This window comes from Bubalus kerabau, chromosome 20 (assembly GCF_029407905.1).
Source record: "Bubalus kerabau isolate K-KA32 ecotype Philippines breed swamp buffalo chromosome 20, PCC_UOA_SB_1v2, whole genome shotgun sequence".
NCBI classification, from domain to species: domain Eukaryota; kingdom Metazoa; phylum Chordata; class Mammalia; order Artiodactyla; family Bovidae; genus Bubalus; species Bubalus kerabau.
The window spans coordinates 55,176,383-55,199,194 of NC_073643.1; the positions used below are offsets into that span (position 1 = coordinate 55,176,383).

At 42.5% G+C, this 22,812-nt stretch overlaps 1 protein-coding gene across 1 annotated transcript in view; it reads right to left on the bottom strand.

Annotated features, from left to right (window-relative positions):
* CCR9 (C-C motif chemokine receptor 9) overlaps positions 1-22,812 on the bottom strand; it is a 55,566-nt gene that overhangs the window by 32,602 nt on the left and 152 nt on the right. Inside the window, exon 2 of the mRNA XM_055557696.1 lies at positions 22,674-22,792. Within this exon, the coding sequence (XP_055413671.1) occupies positions 22,674-22,792 (119 nt within the window). The remainder of the gene's footprint in view (positions 1-22,673; positions 22,793-22,812) is intronic.

A 22,812-nucleotide genomic window follows, 5' to 3' on the forward strand; every position in this document is an offset into this window, starting at 1 on the left:
ATCACGGAGCCTGTCCCCACGTGAAGGTGCTGAGCTTTCCCTCATCCCCGTATTCCCATGTGCCCTTCGTGAACCTGACCACTCACCCCTCCCCGTTCCAGCACCAAGCTGCTGTCCCTCTTTGGTTGGTTTCAATTTCTAGAATCTTAGATAAATTGGAATGTACAGCATGTATTCTCTTCTGGCCTGGCTTCTTTAACTCAGCATTGTCGTTCTGAGATGTATCCACACTGCTGTGTGTGGCAGTAGCTGTTTAGTCCTGCTGAGTATCCAGTTATCTGGCCACAGCGCAGTCTGTCATCCAGACCCTGGTTAGTGGGCATTTCGGTTGCTTCCACTGTTCGGTTTTTCCAGGTAACGCTTCCCTAAACATCCATGTCTTTATGCCTGTGGATATTTCATTTCTTCTTGCATGCACAGCTCTGAGTGGAATGGCTGGGTCACACGGTGACTCTCTAACTTTTGAGGAACCGCCCGATTGTCTTCAAGTGAACTGCACCACATTTACATCTCTACCCAGAGCATATGAGGCCATCTTGCTTTCTTTTAAAAAATTACTTGAGATAAATGACTATCTGCTGCTTTAAAGAGAAGATTCAGAAAAGTCAGAAATATCTACAGTAAGAAAAGTCAAGTTTCCCTTTCATTCCATTCCTTTCCTGGCTCCTCATACATACTTGTCGCTAAGAGCTCGGTACGTGTTCATCCTGAGCCTTTCCTTTCTGCTTGGGCAGGCATGTGTGTGTGCGCACGTGTATTTTTACATGCAGATGTGTGTAAGTGGATTCTCTGGTCGTGCTGCTGTGGCTCTGGCTTCCTTCCTGCACAGTGAAGCCTGGAGACCTTCCTTCTTGGTGCCTGTGGCTCTACATCGGTCTTTTGAATGGTCACCAAGCATCATACGGTAATCATCACGGCAGGAAAGAGGTTTTAACACAGTGAGAATTTATTTACCTGTCGTGTGAAAGAGGCAGGCCTCTTGGAAATTGTAAATGAACGTGAAGTTTCTTTTTCTTCTCACTGAGAAAGGGCCGCCGCTGGAGAAGGATTGAGTTTCTTGCAGCCAGTCCTGGTCTCCTGGTGGCAGCACAGGCGTGGCCGCCCTTCTGGAGGGCGAGAGGATATTCTGTGAACATTTACTGGGTGCCGCAGATTTAGACAGCCTGCCCTCGCGTTGTGTGTGTGCACACCTTGTGTCTGTCAGAGCAGGGTTGCCTTTTCTGGTCCCCGGCGGGGGAAGGCTTTGTGAGGAGGTGCATATACGTTTAGTCATTCTGAGAAGGGCAAAAGGGCTTCACCTCTTGAACTTTGAGCTTTGGAGATGAGTAAAATCAGGAGTTTCTTTTTTATCGTGTCAGAGCATTTACCACACCTGCCCGATGTGGTCAGAGAATTTACTCTCTGGTTTAAAACAGACAATAATGTAATCTGTGCCTGACGAACTTGACAAAAAGGCAGAACACAGCCTTCTCCAAGTGGATTTTTTTTTTATTAACAGTCCAGTGTTGCTGGGAATACATTAAATGGTTCCTCTTTATACCTCTCTCAACAATTATCTGGAGGCTGAGTCACTTATACATACATAAACTCAGCACTATCTTATAATATAGTTGTATACCTGCAATTAAATTTATATCATAAACATGTTTTCATGTTATCAAATATCAATTCAGAAGTTAAATCCAACTGTTGGTAATGTCACAATATTTCAGATATGGATATTCCATAATTTTCTAACCATTCCCTTGCGATTGATTGATTTTTGCTAATAGATGAAGATTTTAAGTACCACTAAGTGAAGAAAAGGTATGAAAACACTCGTCACAATTCTTGGAAATTAGGTTCTGGTAGCTATACTGTTAGCTATCAAGTCTTGAATTTTTTAAACTCATCTGATGATAATCCTTTCCTCATTATCCTTAAATTAAATATATTATGCTACTCTTTTTTAACTTGACTCATCTTAAAGACTTCAGTCTTTAGAAAATGTACAGAATTTTTACTCATTATTTGATAGCAGCTTCTCGTCACACAGTCCTTGCTATTGTCTGACGAGTGTGGTAGGTTAAAGGTCTGTGTGTGTGTGTGCAGCTCTTCCGTCCAGGACCTGCGTGTCCCAGTCTGTTTCACACATGATGTTCCACTGTACGTCCTCGCCAAAGAACAGGTTCGAGACATCACGACGTTCCCCGCTGTGGTGGTGGTGCAGTCACTAAGTCCTGTCTGATCTTGGGACCCCAGGACTGCAGCCCGCCAGGCTCCTCTGTCCATGGGATTTCCCAGGCAAGAATACTAGAGTGGGTTGCCAGCCCCTGGGTTGCCAGGGGCTGTTTTGGACCCAGGGATCCAACCCACGTCTCCTGCATTGCAAGCAGATTCTTTACCAACTGAACCACCTGGGAAGTCCACATTACCCTCAAAGCACCTCAAAATGCATTTCTAAAAAATAAGAACACTTTCCTTTGTAACCAAAACTAATATGATCACACCAAAAATTAATAATCATTCTTTAACATAATTTAATAGCATGTATATATTCAAATTCCACAAACTTTCCCCCAAATGTCCTTTATAGCTTATTTTTCCAAACCAAAAACAAATTTCAGACCCAAATTTCAGACACATTATACCTGGTTATCATGTCCCCTTGGTGTCTTCTAATCCAGCCTCTTTCTTTAGTCTCTTTCTTTCCTGAACCTTTTTACTGCAACCACTGGGTCTATAGACATTCCTTGCATCTCCGTGTTTCATTTAGCTGGTTCCTCTTTCCCCTTCATTTCCAGGAAGTTAACACCTACAGGATGACTAGATCCCAGGTAAATATCTTTGGCTAGATCATGGCATCTGGTCCCATCACTTCATGGGAAATAGATGGGGAAACGGTGGAAACAGTGTCAGACTTTATTTTTTTGGGCTCCAAAGAATTGATGCTTTTGAACTGTGGTGTTGGAGAAGACTCTTGAGAGTCCCTTGGACTGCAAGGAGTTCCAACCAGTCCATTCTAAAGGAGATCAGCCCTGGGTGTTCTTTGGAAGGAATGATGCTAAAGCTGAAACTCCAGTACTTTGGCCACCTCATGTGAAGAGTTGACTCATTGGAAAGGACTCTGATGCTGGGAGGGATTGGGGGCAGGAGGAGAAGGGGACGACAGAGGATGAGATGGCTGGATGGCATCACCGACTCGATGGACGTGAGTCTGAGTGAACTCCGGGAGTTGGTGATGGACAGGGAGGCCTGGCGTGCTGCAGTTCATGGGGTCGCAAAGAGTCAGACATGACTGAGTGACTGAACTGAACTGAACTGAAGACTGCATCCCAGGTGGTGCTGTAATTCAGAATGCATGACACCAGGAGACACATAATATCTGGTTGCTCCACCATTTCTGAGGCTAAAATCAATGCTTAGTTTAGGGTGAAGGCAGTCTGATCATCCGTTGTACAGCTCTGTTTTGCTCCTGATGACCAGAGCATATTGTTGCGGTTTTTCTTTGGTTCCATACGACTCTCCCAGGCCCCATCTGCTGTTCCCCTAGTGTCTTCAACACAAGTGGGTAGTCCTCACTTGGACCTGCCTTCCCATAAGGAGTTGCAAGACTATGACTGTCTAAGTCTCTCATCCTTCTGCACTCTGCTGGCATTCTTCTGTGAAATAGAGCTTTATCTCATCAACTGGAACTATTTGGTTACCCTGCAATATAGTTTCTACTGGAAAGGCATTAAATGTATTTTCCCCTTAATTACATAGTTTCCAAATAAGAGGTTGTGAACTAATGGCCTCAAATGAGTTTCTTCTGATTTTCTCTTTTTAAAGTATCGTTATGGACTCATGACTTTTAATATATTCAGTGGGTGTGTTTTAATTGAATTATTTTTGGCTCCCATGATAATATTCTCATCAGAAACCAATGAGCCAAAACTGAGTGTAATTTAAAACAAAGTTTCAAAACAAGAGTGGTTCCAAGTATAACCTTCACACATTCTGGAAAGAGGAAGTGCTACTCTCTAAGAGAAGGATGGAAGACAATTCAGTTAATTATTGTTATCATAGTTATTCACATTCATGTTCACTCCTCATCTTCCAGATGTGGGAGAATTCCAGACGTGCACCCGACGGATGGTCCCGTTCACCGATCGTCAGCGAGTTAGGTGTGTATTGTTACCGATGCCGCACAGATAAAAACTTGTATCCAAGGTGTCAGGATCTAGTTGACTGGCCTCCACTTTAAGAGGCTTCCAAGACACAACATTTTAAAAAGTTTTTTTCTTACCTGCAGCTGAGGGCCTGACCTAGGCTCTCTTTTTTTCCCTCACGTAACAGCATATAGAAACAAGATCAGAGTCCATCCCTCAGTAAGTCATGGTTTCCCACCCTAGTTTGCGGAAGAAGCAAGGAGGAGACTGATGTTGCTATTGTTAAGGTGGCTGCTGAGGCAGGTGTGTGCACAGAGTTCCCTGCCCTCATTGACCTCCACGGTCCTGCAGGATGCTCTTGGATTGACTTTGGCCTGTCTCACTCCTGGTCTTCTCCCTGCAGAGCAGATGCATCTGGGGAGAAGCCAGGGCATTCCTGCTCCCCGCTTGGTACTTGGCCCTGTTTTGTGCACTCTTGGCAGAGGCTGAGGCATGCTTCCAGGCCACCTCTTGTGCCATAGTGCTTCAGATGGGAAATGCAGAGGCTGCCATTAATCTGCGAGTTTCTTCAAAGGAAGAACAAAGGTTTATATTATGTTTAATACATTTTTAAAATTGAAGTATATTACAGTGTTAATTCCTATGGTGCATCAAAGTAATTCAGTTATATGTGTGTGTGTGTGTATACATATATATATATATGTTCTTTTTAAAATATTCTTTTCCATTATGGTTTATCATGGGATATTAAATACAGTTCCCTGTGCGGCACAGTAGGACCTAGTTGTTTATCCATTCTCTATAGAAAAGCTTACATATGGTAACTCCAACCTCCCCTCCATTCCTCCTCCAGCCCCCATTTTGGCAACCACCATCTGTTTTCAGTGTCTGTGATTCTGTTTCTGTTTCATAATAAAGTTCAACTGTGTCATATTTTAGATTCCATGTGTAAGTAATATGGTATTTGTCTTTCTCTTTCTGACTTAACTCATATAGCATGATAATCTCTGGTTGTATCCATGTTGCAGCAAATGGCATTTTTTTGTTCTTTTGTATGGCTGAGTAGTATTCCGTTTTATACACACACACACACACACACACTTCTTGTTGTATAGTTGCTAAGTCGTGTCCAGCCCTTTCGTGACCCCATGAACTCTACAGGCTCCTCTGTCCAAGGGATTTCCCAGGCAAGAATACTGAGTGGCTTGGCATTTTCCATCTCTAAGGGATCTTCCCAACCCAGGAATCGAACCCGTGGCTCCTGCCACAGCCTGTGCATTGCAGGCAGATTCTTCAGCCCTGAGCCACCGAGGCAGCCTGCCCTATATACGTATAAGAAGGTGTGGTGTGTATATACATCTTCTTTATTCATGTGTCAGTGGCATTTGCCTTGCTTCCTCGTCTTGGCTGCTATGAGCATAGGGATGCATGTACCTTTTTGAGTTCTAGTTTTGTCTGGGTATATGCCCGAGAGTGAGATTGCTGGATTATATGGGAATTCTGTTTTTCGTTTTCTGAGGACCCTCTATACTGTTTTGCACAGTGACTACACTGTCTTCCATTCCTTCCAGTAGTGTAGAAGGGCTCCCTTTTCTGCACACCCTCTCTAGAATTTGCTATTTGTAGACTTTTTAATGATGGCCATTCTGACTGGTGTGAGGTGGCGTCTCATTGTAGTTTTGATTTGCATTTCTCTAATAATTGGCAATGTTGAGCCTCCTTTCATGTGCCTATTGGCCATCTGTATTTAGAGGAACAAAATTTTCGAACCAAATTTTACAGCTGGAAGGGGGCGACAGAGGATGAAATGGTTGGATAGCATCATCGATGCAATAGATATGAGTTTGAGCAAATCCCAGGAGATAGTGAAGGATGAAGAAAGCTGAGGTGCTGTCGTCCATGGGGTCACAAAGAGTCAGACACGACTTAGCGACTAAACAAGACTCACTTTACCTCACGAGAGTAGAGACTGTGTCTGTTTTCATCATCATTGTGACCCCAGAGCCTACGATAGTGCGTGTCATAGGAACCATTTCATTATCATTTGATGAACAAATAAATGAACTGGCCATATATAATTTTTTTTTCCCTCAGGAAAAAGCACTCCATAACAGAGATAGTGGCAATAACCACCAGGTGGGGGAGAAAACGCTGTGACTATGCCTTGCGTCTCAGGCAGGCCCTGGGGTTGTTGTGGATCTCGGTTGTCCCCCAGACAGGTTGTAGTAAACCATATGCATGTCCCTCACAGCTTTCAGTTTCTAAAAATAAATTGCTTTTTTTAGGTAAAGGGTGAATAAGTTCTTGCAGTTAGTTACCCTGAGAGATGTAATTGGTGAAGCATAAGAAACTGATGGACCTCAAATCACTTATGCACTATGGCTTGTAATGAAGCACCAGTATGTTCTCATGAGGTCTTACCTGGGATTTTGCTTCTTGTGTCTGCAAATAATCAGGCATGACAACACGCGCGCGTGCACATACACACACACACACACATACACACATACACACACACACACACACACACACACTTTTGCAAATACAGTTCACTCATAGGCAGGGTCACCTTACCCACAGGACTTTCTTTGCTAAACCTTGTCCCATACCCACCTCCCCACACACACACAAATGCACTAGCTGGGACAAAGGATTTTATGTGAGACTAGCAGCCAGTTAGAAAAAACCTTTTAGGAATAAGACAGATGTATTCAGCAAGCGTCTGGCTCAGGAAAAAACAAACAGTCCACAAACCAAACAGCACTTCTGGGCTTTCTGAGCTTTTGGCATTTTAATCAGCATTCTTGATTTTACTCATAATCCATCTTCCCTTTTAACAGTAAAAATAAATCCTCCCTTGAACTTTTGCCCTCTAAAGTTTTGATCTCTGAAGGCATTCTTTCATAATAACTCTACTACCCACAAAGGGTATCTGTCCTGAGGTTAAGCAGGTTTGGAATAAATGCTATCCCCAGGCCCGCTCTGGTTTCCCAGAAATGACACCTGTCTCTCTGGCCTAATTGAACTCCTCCCTATAAGGCCAGTGTACTTGGACCTCGTGTTGAATAGAGTTACATTTTTTTTCCCTTCTCTCTTAAAACAATCCCAAATAAAAGATCCAGAAGAAATATGCCCAGATGAGAGTTAAGCAGGAAAATGTTGGCAATGGACTAGACCAGGTGTCAGTTCAGAGACTTGAGCTGAAAATCTCTCCTAGTAGCAGAAAAAGAATGATTTTTAAAACTAAGGTGGGCAGGAATGTCGCTCAACTCTTCCACGTTTATTATACACCCCTTGAGCTGAGCTTCCTCATTGCGCCAGTGTTGATGAGACCAGATGAGAACCAACCTTTTCTACACTGTAAAGCTCCCCTGGAGCTCTGTCAGGCCTTGGTAATCCATTTTCCAGATTATTCTTGTGTTCCGCTTGCTCTGAAAGTCACATAGTGCCTTTTACTGAAAACATAGGCACCTGGCCTAAGTATTTTCACAAAATCTAAAATAATAAAAGACTGGCTTCTTTACCTGCCAATGAGAACTCCAGAATTCTGTTATGAGAAAAATTATAATTTTTGTTGGCTGATGCTATTATTTTTATCGCCTACAAAAAGCGTTTATTAAGATCAGCTCCTGATAAATGCTAATCCACCAGCAGATTTATTTTAGGACCTCAGAGTCCTTTCCTGTTCATTTCTTTTCCTGCACACACACACATATACCCATACATTCATGCATATACATACAGATGCATATGCACCCATATACGCAAATGCACACACATCCATATACCACACAGATGTATGCACGTATATACACACATACTGGGCTTCCCAGGTGGTGCTAGTGGTAAAGAATCCACTTGTCAATGCAGGAGACGCAGGAGACACAGATTTGATCCCTGGATCGGGAAGATTCCCCTGGAGGAGGGCATGGTGACCCACTCCAATATTCTTGCCTAGAGAATCCCATGCACAGAGGACCCCGGTGGGCTATAGTCCAGAGGGTAGCAGAGTCGGGCACAGCTAAAGCAGCTTAGCACACACACATACACATATACCATATACTTTACATTCATGGACATACTCTTTCATTCTCTTGGCATCATTTTTTAAATCAGTTATTACTTGCAGCTGCAAATTTTTAAAATATACATGAAATCTTCACTTTCTCCCTCAAAAATAACAGTGGCTGTTCATCATGCTATGATCCTTAGCGGCTACCAGAGCCTTATTCTGTGATTGAAAGTGAAAGTGAGTCGCTCAGTCATGTCCAACTCTTTGTGACCCCGTGGCCTATACATTCCATGGAATTCTCCAGGCCAGAATACTGGAGTGGGTAGCCTTTCCCTTCTCCAGGGGAGCTTCTCAACCCAGGGATTGAACCCAGGTCTCCTGCATTGCAGGCAGATTCTTCAGCCACAAGGGAAGCCCAAGAATACTGGAGGAGGTAGCCTATCCCTTCTCCAGCAGGTCTTCCTGACCCAGGAATCGAACCGGGGTCTCCTGCATTGCAGGCAGATTCTTTACCAGCTGAGCTATCAGGGAAGCCCCTCTATTCTGTGACTAATATATGATTTATATGCCATTCCAAGGTTCCCAAACGCTTATTTTTCAAAAAGGAAGTGAACTTTATTTCAGTTCTTCACACTATTTAATAAGTACTCCATGTAATATTCTCTGTGAAACATCCACATTCATTCACCTATTACTTTTCACCATTGGAAAATGAGAACTAGACGGCACTGATGTTTCTTGCTAATTAAAGATGAAAATTCTAGCATAAGCTAGAGACCTGGAGGGGGTCAGACATTTTTCTGATAGGTGTGAATAGATTAGAAAAGTTAGACCAGACTTCTAGGTTAATTATAAGATTAAAAATTACCTCTGTAAAGCAATTTTTTAATACAGAAAGAGATTAGTTCCCATTTCTACCCCACATCTTGTATTATCAACTTGTGCTTTCCAGAAAATCAAGATCCTGCATTTTGCTTTTAAGGCCATACTTTTTACCTGTAAAATAACTTGTTTAAGGAGCAGTGCCTAAGCAGCTGTCATTTCTCAGAGAGCTTCCTGGAGGCCTGTGAGCTCCCAGCTAGTGGGAACAGGTTGGTAAAGTAGATCAACCTTCTCTGAAACCCATGATTTGTAACTGTGAATGAACAAATACTGATTGCTACTGTAAACATCCCACAGCAAACATTTTCAACCTTGAGCTTCAAAATGACAGCTTTTAGAATTACTTTTTTTAATAATGACATTACCGGAAAACTCTTTGCTGTTTTGGTAAACACAGACTCAGTTTTTTGGTGAGATAAAATATGAGTCTGTGTTCAACAGAATTGACTATCCTTTTCCTTTAGATCTAAATAAGGTACTTTCAAAGTAGTCATGTCTACAGCTTCTCATTCTCTCAAAATTTTTATTTTTCTTTACATTGAGGTTGCTTTTTTGTTTTTGTATATATAGCATATAAATACAAGTTATAAAATACGCCATCTGATTTTAACTTTAACAAAGGATTTTTAAAAAAGGTATTAGGTATAATAACAGATTATCTTCAAAACTCTAGGTAAAAATGTAAGTAAGTACATTGAGTTTACCTGTCACTTTGAATGCTTCTCTGGAACTGTTTATACCCCAGCAGTCTTGTACTCTATAGTCTCCCAAATCTTCCCTTAACCTCGGAGGTGATGTTGAAGGACTGATTCGTATTTTGGCTAAACTACTTACAAGCCTGTCGAGAATATTTCAGAGGAAAGAAGAGAAACATGAAGTAATTCTTTTGTGAAACATTGGTGTTTTTTCTTGATGGCACACCCTGACAGTTGTTTGAAGAGTCGTGTATGGAAGCATTTATTTTAATCTACCGTTTATATACCTTATTCACTGTTCCTGGAAATAGATGTATTAGCCAGTATTTTTTTTCCTGAAAATTGAGTGAGTAAAAGTGTGAAATACCTGGAAAGGCTTTTTTATAAAACAAAAGAATGATGGCTGTTCATTTCATCCATTTCACAAGAAAAGTGCAAAATTAGCCAGTATTCAAACTCGTACATCTTTGATAAAATTATCATGATTAACCAATTCGCCCCAAAACTAAAACTCACAAAACTGTTTTTTTTTCACATCAGAACTGAAAACTAAAACTAGATGTGTGTGGGAATCACCACTTTGATTTTCCAAGTCACAATTAAATTTTTATTTTGAATTCCATTACATGGGGAAGGATCTGTACCCCACCCACCCACCTTCCACAACTTTTCCATGAGGCTGGTCTAAATTCCAGGAGGTAAGAGCTCTGTAAATTAGTATGTGCTTTAGACAGATTAGAATTATGTTCTGGTTTTGTTGACATTGTTTTTCGGTATTTCGAGTTAAGAGGAATAGGACTAGGGGAGTAGCTGTTAGAATGAACAAGAGAGGGTCAGTGATTTTGCAAGTTATTTCAGGAGATGTAGTCCCAGGATATGCAGGAGGAGAGAATGGAGAACTCATGGAGGATTCTGAATCATCTCACTGGTGTGAGTGGTGGTGATGGAACAGGACTCAGACAGACTGGCGGATTGATGTGCTGAATTGACACAGCTTTTGGGGCACTCGGAAAAACCTAGAGATGTAAGTTGTAAGCTTCTGGAAATATAAGTTGGGTATGCAGGTGAGAAGCATGGCTTAAAGGTGCAGGTTTGATGGTCATCCTCCTACATGAGAGATGAAACCGTAGGAATGAGTGAAATTACACAGAAGAGGAAGGTACAGTGTGAAGACAAAGCAGTTGAGGAGAGACCCCAACAGACACCACTTTCCAGAGGGGAACAGAAGAGGGGTCAGCCACGGAGAGCGAGAAGAAGCAGGGAGGAGAGAGAAGAGCAGCAGAAGCCACGGAAAGTATAAAGAAGGAAGCGGTCTGCCCTGGGACATGCTGCCAAGCTGCATCAGACAGGTGTGAGGTTCGGCAGGTGGAGCTCATCCGATGGCTTTTGAGAAGTCTGTTTCAATAGGGAGGAGGAGAACAAAGCCAGACTGTGGGGGTGACTGAGCTGTGACACGTGAGCAGTCATCAGGGAGTGCTCTCCTCAAAGAGGTTAGCAATAAAGAGAAGGAAAAAGTTAGGGCAGCGGACGATAGGAAAAGTTTACACAAAGGAAGCGTTGGTTTAGGGTTAATATTTGTTATCATTTTGTTTCATTTTGAATCTAGAGGAGACAAGCATAATTTTAACCTGAGGGGGAATCAAAGAGAGAGAAAGGGATATAGGAACTAAGCATTTATATATATGTATATATATGAAAGTGAAAATATTAGTTTCTCAGTCCTGACTCTGCGACTCCATGAACTGTAGCCCTCAGGCTCCTCTGTCCATGGGATTCTCCAGAGCAGAATACTGGAGTGGGTAGCCATTCCCTTCTCCAAGGAATCTTCCTGATCCAGGGATCAAACCTGGGTCTCTTGCATTGCAGGCAGATTCTTTACCGTCTGAGCCACCAGGAAATTTTATATATATATATACACACACACACACACACATATATAATGGGTGGAGTTGACCCAGCAGAGGTTGGAGGAGGTGGATGGGACCATGAAATCTGGGTCATACTTAGCCTTAGACAAGAGTTTCTCCTGAGAATCAGTAGGGAAAGTTTTGTGGGTGTTCTAGAAGATGAGGTAAGAACTTAGATTATGTAGCCCCTGAGATACTTTGCATGCAGTTAATGACTTTGCCCTCTCTTTCTGGAAAAAAAGGGTGGCAATAATAAACCATGGTTGATAATCACTGATCGTTTGGGGTAAGTCATATCAATGGATATGCACCTTTCCCATAAAAGGAGTTACATGTAATGCAGTAAAGAAAATGAACCTAATGGTGTTACTGTTCCTGTACAGTGCATCTTTGTGTCCAAGACATATGCTGGTTTCCTGTTTAATATTGTTTTAAAATATCTGCTCAGCCATCTGGAGAAAGAAAAAAGAGGAAGAAAGCTAACAGCAGCAGGCTGCAACCAAAGTGAAAGTATCTGAATGTTGGCCTTGTGTTTGGAGTGACCACCTTTGGCTGGTCTCCATACAGGTCTATGTTGGCCTGGTATTTCTGCCTCTTTTCTTGTTTACAGAGACAGGCGTGAGGCTTGACCTTTTGAAGGAGGGTGCCTTGGTTGTGGTGGCACATAAAACACTGGCAGATGTAACAAGGGTGCTTTTGTACTGGCTTTTATCTTACTTTCTCTTTATATCGCTAAATTATAAAAGTGATGCCCGCTTAACACATTATTCACCAGAGACATACTAACACAGGCTGGACATTATTGACTGGAGTGTTTCAGTATTCACTTACAGAACAAGTTGTTGGCCACAGGCATTAGTTTCAAAAATCCCCCAGTGAATAAAGAGTTAATAATGAAATTAAAATGACAGACATACAATGTAGAGTATAGGGATCAACCACCGCACACCCCTATCCCCATTCTATCACCCTGGCCTGGATTTGGGTATAAGGAGTCTGGTGCATCACCTTTCTGATTATGTATTTATAACTGCATTTATAAGTAACTAAGTGGAATCTTTCAATGGCTGCGATTCTCCAACTTGATTTTGTCACTTTATTATATATTATGACTATCTTTCTGTGCCAGTGCACATGGATTCTTCCTGAGCACGTTGACAGCTGCAGAAGACTCCACTTTACTGAAGCACAGTTCATTTAGTCATCCCCCCAAAAGAGGAACATTTAAACAGTCTCAGGGTTTTTACCACATCAAAGCCACAGTAAACATCTCTGTACATACTTCTTCACCCTCTTGTTTTGTCTTAAATAAATTCTTAGAAGTGAAGACAAATCACTGGGTCAAAGGGCGTGTGCATTCTCAGTTTTGATACTAATTTCCAGTTTGTCCTCAAAAAAAGAGAAGACCTACTCCATTCTTTATCCTCCAACCAAAGTTTTAAAGCATGTCATTTCTTTATACCCTAGGCAATACCAGGTGTGTGTAATCTTTAATATTTCCTCACTTACTGATGAGGAAAATGGGAGCATGAATTCAGGGACTTCCAGGGAGCTTACCCTTCTAGAAAAGCCAAAGGGGATCATCTGTGGGGGTTGAAGAGAAGGGAGGGGAATGATGCTTCAGGGCTAGGAAACTTTAGGGGACAGCCCCCTGGGTCATGTGGAAGAGAAGCCGAGCCAGAATATCTCAGCAGCTGTAAAGGCCAGAAGAAATTGAGAAAACACAGTTCAAAAGTTTTTATGCCATAAATACAGTTAGTTACGTGAGTTCTCGGGTTTTGGAACAAGAAAAACAACAACCACCACAAATAGATGGCTGGAAGCATTAAAGGCTGATCAAGCTGTTGTAACAGAGTCACTGGTAGGAAATAGAAGCTGCTCCTGGTGGAGTGATGACCTGGAGAAGTGAGTCAAGGAGAAGAGATGCTAGACCAGAAAGACACAGAAGGTTCACAAGGTCACAGTTAGGCCACAGTCAAGCCAGAGGTAAGGTTTAAGGAAAGTGTAGGAATTGGAGAAACTCAGATAGCTGGGGCTTCCCTGCTGGCTCAGTTGGTAAAGAATCTTCCTGCTTTGCAGGAGACCCGGGTTCGAGCTTGTAAAGATCCCCTGGAGAAGGGAATGACTCCCACTCCAGTGTTCTTGCCTGCAAAGTTCCATGGACTGGGGAGTCTGGAAGGCTATAGTCCATGGGGTCGCAAAGAGTTGGACGTGACTAACACTTGCGTTGTTCAGACAGTTGATGATCAGAGAGGGTCACTTCTGAGCTGTCAGCATGGCAGTGAAGCAGCTTCGGGCTTAGGCAGAGCCAGGATGAAGGGGCGCCAGCCAGGTCATCCTCGGGTATGCCTGAGTGCACGCAGGATCTGGAGGTTGGTGAAGATGACTGACGGGAGACAGGCAGCAGCGGGTGACTGGAGACGAGACATGACCGAGGCAAGGGCCAGTAAGTGACCCAAGGAGGCACAGCCGAGTAGTCCCTCCAGGGGTCTGTGTGTCAAGGGGCGCAGTGGTGGAAAGAAGGAAGTATTTATCTTCTGGGATTGCTTTGAGGATTAAACTAAATATCACTTTTTAAACATGAAACGTTTGTTACTGAAACACAGTTCATTGTGCAAAAAATTTTGAAGGCTATAATGACTCACATCATAGAGGTTTTAAAAATACATACCTACTTTAAAGAAGCAAATCTTCACACTATTGTAAATTCTACCTGAAAAATACATGGGGCCTGTGGACAATCTCTCAACACACAGAACCTTCTCTGTGGATACAAGCAGAGATCCTAGGGAAGAAACTAACTGCATGGTTTTAATGGTTTCTCTCACACAATATTAGATATATAGATTCACACTAAATCTCTTACAATGCAAAACTTTTTCTGTCCTATACATGCAACTATTGATGTCTAAGTTGTCTTCTGACTTATATTCAGGTCTCGTTATTTTTCAGTAAGACCAGATAAGAGCAATTAGGGACCGTAGATCTCCGCTTATGCTCACTGAAAGTTTCAATTCTGTGAGTGTTAGACGTTCGGAGTTTACCCTCCACAGGTTTGTTCAGGGATGTTTCTAAAAAGTCACAACCACATTTCTCCTCCACTGTACCTGCTGGTGCTACGGAGGGTTTGCAGGCTGACCGAGTGCAGGCCAGATAAAGACACTTCAGTCCTGGAAAGACATCCTCCCCTTAGGGTAACACCAGATGGGTTTCTGAGCCTCCATTGTAGCAGTAAACCAGGTACATTACCTTTTTTCTTTTTCTTTTTTTCCACTTTTAAAACCTTTTAGTTGAAGTGAAAGTGTTAGTCACTCAGTCGTGTCTGTGACTCAGTCGTGTCTGTGACTCAGTCGTGATTCTTTGCCACCCCATGGACTGTAGCCCACCAGGCTCCTCTGTCCATGGAATTCTCCAGGCAAGAACACTGGAGTGGGTTTCCATTCCCTTGTCCAGGGTAGCTTCCTGACCCAGGGATCGAACCCGTGTCTCTTGTGTTTCCTGCGTTAGCAGGTGGATTCTTTATTGAAATATTTATACACAAATACATACAAATTTGTATAAGCATTTAAATTTTCAAAGACTTGATTGAAGTTATACATATAAGAATATAACATTATTTTTCACAAACTAAAAATATATAACTTGCACACAGATCATGAAACAGAATAGTGCCATAGCGCTAGTACTTCAGAAGTCACCCTGTGCTCCCTTTTAGACAGTAAAAGATAAAGAGATATAGCTTATCTTTATATCCCTTTGGTTTTTAGAGTGTTGGGTTATTTTTTCCCTTGTGAAGATAGTTTTTCTAGTCATGACTTATTTGCCAGTACTTTTAGCAAAGCGATGACATTTTGGGCAGCAGTAACTCCTGCACTAGATGCGAACATACTATTCAGGCTTTGTTAGGAATTCATGCACTGGACTGTTTGAGATTTGTTGTGCCTCCTCTACCCTCTCTGCCTTGCTTTCCCAGGCTAACTCTTGCCGATCCCTCAAGATTCAGTTCAGGGATCTTCTCAATAGTTTCCTTGAAGTCCCAGACTGAACTAAGTGCCCCTTATCTAGTTTCCCAGAGAGTGGCCAATGATATGAATGTGACCTTCTAATGGGTCTAGGTCCTTTGCTACACAGTTAGGAGCCTAGAGAGCAGGGGTTTCAATCCTCTTTGCTCTCCCAACATCCACAGACATTTAAGGCACAGGGCCCAAGCCCTATAAAATATGTTAAATAAAATACTATGGATATTATATAATATATATTAAATATGTAATATATAGTATGATATATGATAAAATATATAATAAAATAAGGGTTTCCCAGGTGGTGCTAGTGGTAAAGAACCCACCACCTACCAATGCAGGAGACATAAGAAACTCAGGTTCAATCCCTGGGTGGGGAAGGTCCCCTGGAGGAGAGCATGGCAACCCACTCCAGGCGGTATTCTTGCCTGGAGAATCCATGGACAGAGGAGCCTGGCAGGCTACAGTCCATGATGTCACAAAGAGTCAGACATGACTGCAGTGACTTGGCATGCATGCACACATAATAAGATAATGTGAGTCCATGACAATGAAAAGAAAACCACAGACCCAAATCAGTAATAGTTTTATGGGATATCTTCAAAATGTATCATTGAGTCAACCAATCAACTAGAATTCAATTTGTAGTTATATAAAAACATAAGGGTTAAATCACAAGAACTAAATAATTCATTCTCGAAGACTCATAATTATCAAAGTTATATAAACCAAACTCAAAATAACATTTAACACAGGAAATAGGGATAGCTGGATGTTTGATAATATATGATGCATGTCCAGGAGAAGGCTTGCCCAGAGCAACCCCTCCCTCCCCTGCCAACACACACAGTATCCGGAAGCCAGCAGGCACTCACAAATGTTTGTTGAGATGTTCCTGTTTAATTTCAATTCAGTTCTTCAAGCATTGCTCAGAGGTATTATAGCCCAGCCCTTGCTGGGGCCAGGGGGAGGGGGCAATTCAGGTTGATCATGTAATAAAGATTCCATCCTTCAAGGAGCTTGAAATAGAGTAGTGAGAAAGACAGACAAGTATAAACCGGCCAAGAATGACACCCACCCCATTGAGAAAACTTCCATCCATGAACACAGCTGCACTAGGCGATTCAGACTTTGCCAAGGGAATGCAGAGCCCTATCTTGGTAAGCAGAACTTCCTGAGCACATCTAAGTTTTCCATTTTCTAAGATGGAATGCAGTTGGTGAACATATTTCCATTGACATTAGTCCAGGTAAACATGTAGCAAAGATCATAGATCTGGGAAGGCCCACATTCCTGAAGAAGACACTAGAATAGATACTCCATCACTGTGTACATCATGTATCTCTTTCTGCAGTTTGACTTGAAATAACAAATCGAAAAGCACATCTCTGGACAGTTTTACTGCCTTACCTGATAAAAATTCTGGTTCCTTGCTCAGGACAACCTTCTCTCCCTCAATCATCAGGCTCACCCACAACTCTTGCACACACCTTTTAAAGACCAGCTGGAATTCTGCCTCCTGAAAGACTCTCCTGAACTCTCTTTTACCTTCAAGACAGTTGACTTTCTCTTCTCTGAACTCCCATTCCCCATATTGCCTGCTCTGAGATCCCTTTGCAAGCTTGCGTCTTCCCTTGACTTGATCATAAGGCCCTGTTTCAAAGGGACAAATCCCATCTTGCTTATTGTTCCCTTCCCCAGTGTCTGTTGTGTATCAGGTTTTCCACAAACAATTGCTGAATACAGGGACTGAGCTTGTGGGTCTGACTCAGATGCAGACATGCGCATGAAGCTGTGGAATGACGATTTGGTGCATATCATCGTATTGGCTCAGTGGGTAAAGAATCTGCCTGCAGTGAAGGAGACCAGGGTTCGATCCCTGGGTAGGGAAGATCCACCCAGAGAAGGAAATGGTAACCCACTGCAGTATTCTTACCTGGGAAATCCCATGGTAAGAGGAGCCTGGGGCGTTACAGTCTATGGGGCTCACCAGAGTTGGACTTGGTGACTAACCCACCACCACACCATATGTACAGTAAATTATTCTTGTACTTAACAAGGAGGTATTCCTCCCAACCAATTCCTAACACTTCTTAGTCAGTCTTCAGTTTTCGATGTTTTGGGTGTTTTTTTCCTTTGGGTTGTTTTAATTTTGGAGATTTAGATCAGTGAAGCTAATCTATCATTTGGGCTAAGACATTACCATCATCCACATAGTCTTAAAGGGAGTTGTAGTATTTTATGGTGAACCACTTCCTTGCCTGACCTCCTTTAAAACGTATGATATTTATTTCACAACTCTAACTTGTCAGCACCCTCTAATACTCTGTGGTCACCTGGAGCACTTTGAAATCAATTGACTCAACAAGCAAATAGAAGAACTGAAAATGGCCTCATGCCATCTCCTTCTCCAGGGGATCTTTCCAACCCAGGGATGGAACGCATGTCTCCTGCACTGGCAGGCAGATTCTTTACCACTGACTCACCAGGAAAACCCAATCAAATGCCATAGTTCCTGTAAAGACTCTTTGAATCCTGCATTCTTCCCTTCTTTCACGTCTTGACCACTTTCCCGGTTGTAACTGGATAGGGTGGGGGGAATTACAGAGGACCCTGGTAGTGTCACATGGACAAAGCCATATTCCTCCTTCAAGATAATCCCCTTCCCCTGAAATGATTCTCCCCTACCATTTCCTGCCTACTACAGGAGAAGTTCAGTGTTTTGTCAAATGTTCCTTTCCCATACAGTCTTCAAGATGCATATTGTTTAATGATTTTCTTTATTACTTTCTCTTTTAAGTAAAGCCTCACCTTAGTACCTCAACCCTACCCAAAGATTTATAGAGTAGGGGACTTTCGGGCTTCCTGAATCCTCCAGTTTTTCCCTGAGATGCTGTCTTGGCCACAGAACCTGGCTCACAAAGGGGAGCTCTGTAAATAGTGGCAGAAGAAGTCACTATGTCAAGACCAAGCAAATCTGTCACCTTCCCGTTCTTCCTTTCGCCTAGTCTAGGTTGTAAACACCCCCACATTGGTGGCCTGGTGTTAAGACTAGTCATTTATAAACTCATAAAAGTCTCATTTTGTAACAATCTAAAAAGACCAGAGTTGATCTCATTTACATTGAGCTCTGCTACATAGTGGACTTCCCAGGTGACTCAGTGATAAAGAATCTGTCTGCCAGTGTAGGAGATGCAAGAGATGTGTGTTCGATCCCTGGGTTAGGAAGATCCCGTGGAGGAGGAAATGGCAACCCGCTCCAGTATTCTTGCCTGGAAAATTCCATGGGCAGAGGAGCTTGGTGGCTTGTAGTCCACGGAGTTGCAAAGAGTGGGACGTGATTGAGTGACTGAGCATGCATGCTGCTAAAAGGTATATAATAGCCTTGGTTGTATGCCTCCCACCCAATCCGTCCAGAGTGACACTCATATGTGCACACACACAAACACATTTTTAAAAAAATTGTCACAGTGATTTAAAAAAAAAAATAGGCTGAGAAACTCACAGTTAAAGTAGGGTGGATTGATCCCCTGCAACCTGAGGGCTTAGGTGTGAGATGGATCCTGGAACATCCTTCATCCAGTAGGATTCAAAGTCATGAGTGATGGCATCAGAAGGAATGCAGGAGATAAATGTTCTTTGGTGGCCACTTGTATTTTCTGTGTGTATATTGTATGTTGAAATATAAGTCAAATAAAATCCATAGATATTCAGTGAAAAAAAAAAATAAAGTAGGGTGGAGCTCTTTTCCTTCACAGCTCGAATTACTTGCTCTGGTAACCAACACAAGCTAGTAAGCAGCACGTGTTCAGCCTTTTCATGAGCCAGATTCATCACTTTAAGACCAAAATACATGTTCATATTTGCTGACACTATTTAGACAGCTTATGTAATAACACTTAGCTCAGCTGGATAGATGGTCTAACAGTGATATTGTTAACATCCTTGGTACAGAAGATTTTGGATTAAAGTAGAATTTTAAATTAAAATTACTGATGCAGCTTTGCAAAACAACTTAAAAAATCACCAAGCCCCAGATGTATTCACCAATGAAATATTTGTATTATCCACCCACGGCTTTGACTCCCTTGCATTAACAGCACTCAGTAAGCATGGGAGTTTGCTAGCAAGAAAATACACTTAAGTTTCCTTAGAAACGCAAACTGGTGAACAACTGTTTACTTAAATTTCTTAAAAGTGTTTATGAAATTCCTTCTTTATCCACAACATCTAGTAAAGTGACCTTCTCTCTATGTGAATTCAGTGAGTACCTATTATAGTAAGGAAAAAAAATAAAGATTTTGAGGATTAATTATGGAAATAGAATATGTCTAGCCTAGTGTAGGCACTAAATAATGGCAACTCTTATTATCAAATTTGACAAACACTCATTGAACAGAAACATAAGGAATGGCATAGCAAAACAGAACTTTAAGTGATCTTAGAGGGAGTCATCATGGGGGTCTCAGGATGAGAACCTGCCTTTAGATCCTGCAGGGAGACAGAGGTTCTATCCAGATACTACTGGGCGGCCAGTCAAGTTGGTCAGAGCCAAGCCCGTGCTCCCAGGCCATCCTTCCATGCCTGGGAGCGCTCCAGGTGACACACAGAACAACCTCTTGTCCCTGAGGATTGAGATCCTTCCATGGGCAACGGCCTGCATATCATTCCTGAATCATCCAAGCAAAGGACTCCTAACCATGCCCCATCCAAACAGAAAAACTGCCCTTTCACCCCCTGCTTTTCAGCAGTCATGGGACACTCAAGATCCCCTACCCAGAGGGTGAGGGCCTTATGTACAGAGGGGTGGGGATAAATTTGGAAGAAAAAAGCTCTGTCACCTGTATTTGGGTGGAACTAAATGGTCAGGAAACCCTTGCCAAGAAGCCAAGAGATTTGAATTCCTGACCTGGTTCTGCTGCTCTTATTCCTGGCCAAGACACTTTACTTTTCTGAGCTGTCTTTCCTCATCTGAAAGTATTATATCCTTCTAGCTCCTAGTTTGTCTGAATTTAAAATTATCCATTTAAATTACTTCCATTTTACTGTATTGACCACTTAACTACTAAACGTTTTCATTGCTCCACCTCTTTTTCTAAAGATGTCATCCATTTGTAAGTGATGAAACTAATACAAATATGTTTCTAAAGAGCAAAACCAGAAAGCAGGTGTGAACTATTCTGGTATGGTGCATATTCAATCATATTCTGGTTTCAAGAATTTCATTTTTCTTTTCATTTATCACCATATTCGTTTTATTTAATGTAAATTGTGTACAGAGCTTAGTAATTTCCCCAAGAACTGAGTTCAATACTTTTTTAACTTGACACTGTAACTGCCAGAATAAAGTAGTAGCAGATAAATTCTGTAGAATAAAGCTTACTTACACATGGATGACGTCTTTAGAAAAAGAGGTGCGTTTAGTAGTTAAGTGGTCAATCCAGTAGTTAAGTGGTCAATACAGTAAAATGGAAGTAATTTAAATGGATTGACCACTTAACTACTAAACGCACCTCTTTTTCTAAAGACGTCATCCATGTGTAAGTAAGCTTTATTCTACAGAATTTATCTGCTACTCCTTTATTCTGGCAGTTACAGTGTCAAGTTAAAAAAGTATTGAACTCAGTTCTTGGGGAAATTACTAAGCTCTGTACACAATTTACATTAAATAAAACGAATATGGTGATAAATGAAAAGAAAAATGAAATTCTTGAAACCAGAATATGATTGAATATGCACCATACCAGAATAGTTCACACCTGCTTTCTGGTTTTGCTCTTTAGAAACATATTTGTATTAGTTTCATCACTGACTCAAGCTTCAGATGCCCCCACCTAGTCTTCTGAAGCCTTGGACATGTGACCTTGGCTCTCGGTCTCTTCATCGATAAATTAACCAGGTGGAAACAGCTCTCTAAAATCCTGTCTAGATTTTTAGGTTCCAATTGTGATTCTGTTTTTTTCCAATTGTGACCCATTTTAAGTTGCGCTGTATAGGAGCCAAATTCAACCTAAGCTCTCTCAAAGCATTATCTACACTAGCTCATCTGTTCCTGAGATAGGGATGATTGTAAATGTCCTCCCCCAGCTTTGAGTGTCCCAGTGTCTGGTTCTGTGCTCCTTCTCATTTCAGTGTCTATCATGTGGGGCTCACTTTCTAGTTTACAGGCTGCCTCCCCAGTGATTGTATCTGCTTGTGTTTGTCTTCTGAGCCTCTGAAATGCCCCCTGAATGGCCTAGGCCCATTCATTGGCTTTCACCTACCCAAGCCCAACACTCCCCCTACCCCACTGACATAATCCACCTCTTTCTAGACCTCTGCCTCTTCCAGAACAGTGGTTCTTTTTTGTCTTCTTGGCCACACCATGCAACATCTGGGATCTTAATTCCCTGACCAGGGATAGAACCTATGTCCCCTGATTGGGAGTCCAGAGTCCCAACCCCTGAACCACCAAGGAAGTCCCTAGGATAGTGCTTCATAAAGAGTGGGCCACAGTCAGCCCTGGAGGTCGGTAAAAATTGCAGATTCCAAGACCCAAGCTTGACTTCGTGATTCAGGATTTCTGGAGGTGAGGCCACGGAAGCATTTGTACAACACTTTCCCCTGATGATTCTAGGCATAACAGTTTGAAATACACTGCTCTTTCACCAGTTTCCGTTTGCGGTTGTTTTGTTGTTGTTTGTTTTTTAAGGGAAAAGGCGCTATATTAGAGATTATTTTTACCAAGAATGTAAGAAGAAATAGCAGTGGGGAGCGGGTTGTTCAAAGGTCTGCCCAGGAATATGGCAGCTCTGGTGCTGGTGGCCTATTTCAGCCAAGTAGGAAGTCTTGGAGAGGAGAGAATTAAGTCTGGGACGCCCCCACGAGACCGCTGGAAGGTCAGGAGTCAGCAGTCGTGGCAATGGCCATTCGTCTGGGCCGCCAGGCCACAGGAAGTGCTGGGCAAGGCCGGAGCAGCAAGGCTGGCTAGGCTGCCCCGCGGCTCTTGGTAGCGATTGGGTGCCAGGCAGCCGCGCCTTTCCCGTTACTCTTGGCAACGGCGACCGCTCCCGCAGTCGGCGTGGCGCGTGAGGGCGGGACTGCCCGCGCCTAGGAGCAAATGCGCATGCGGCGGTCGGCCGGTCTCGCGGCACTTCTGTCGCGTGATCTTGAGAACCAATCAAAGTG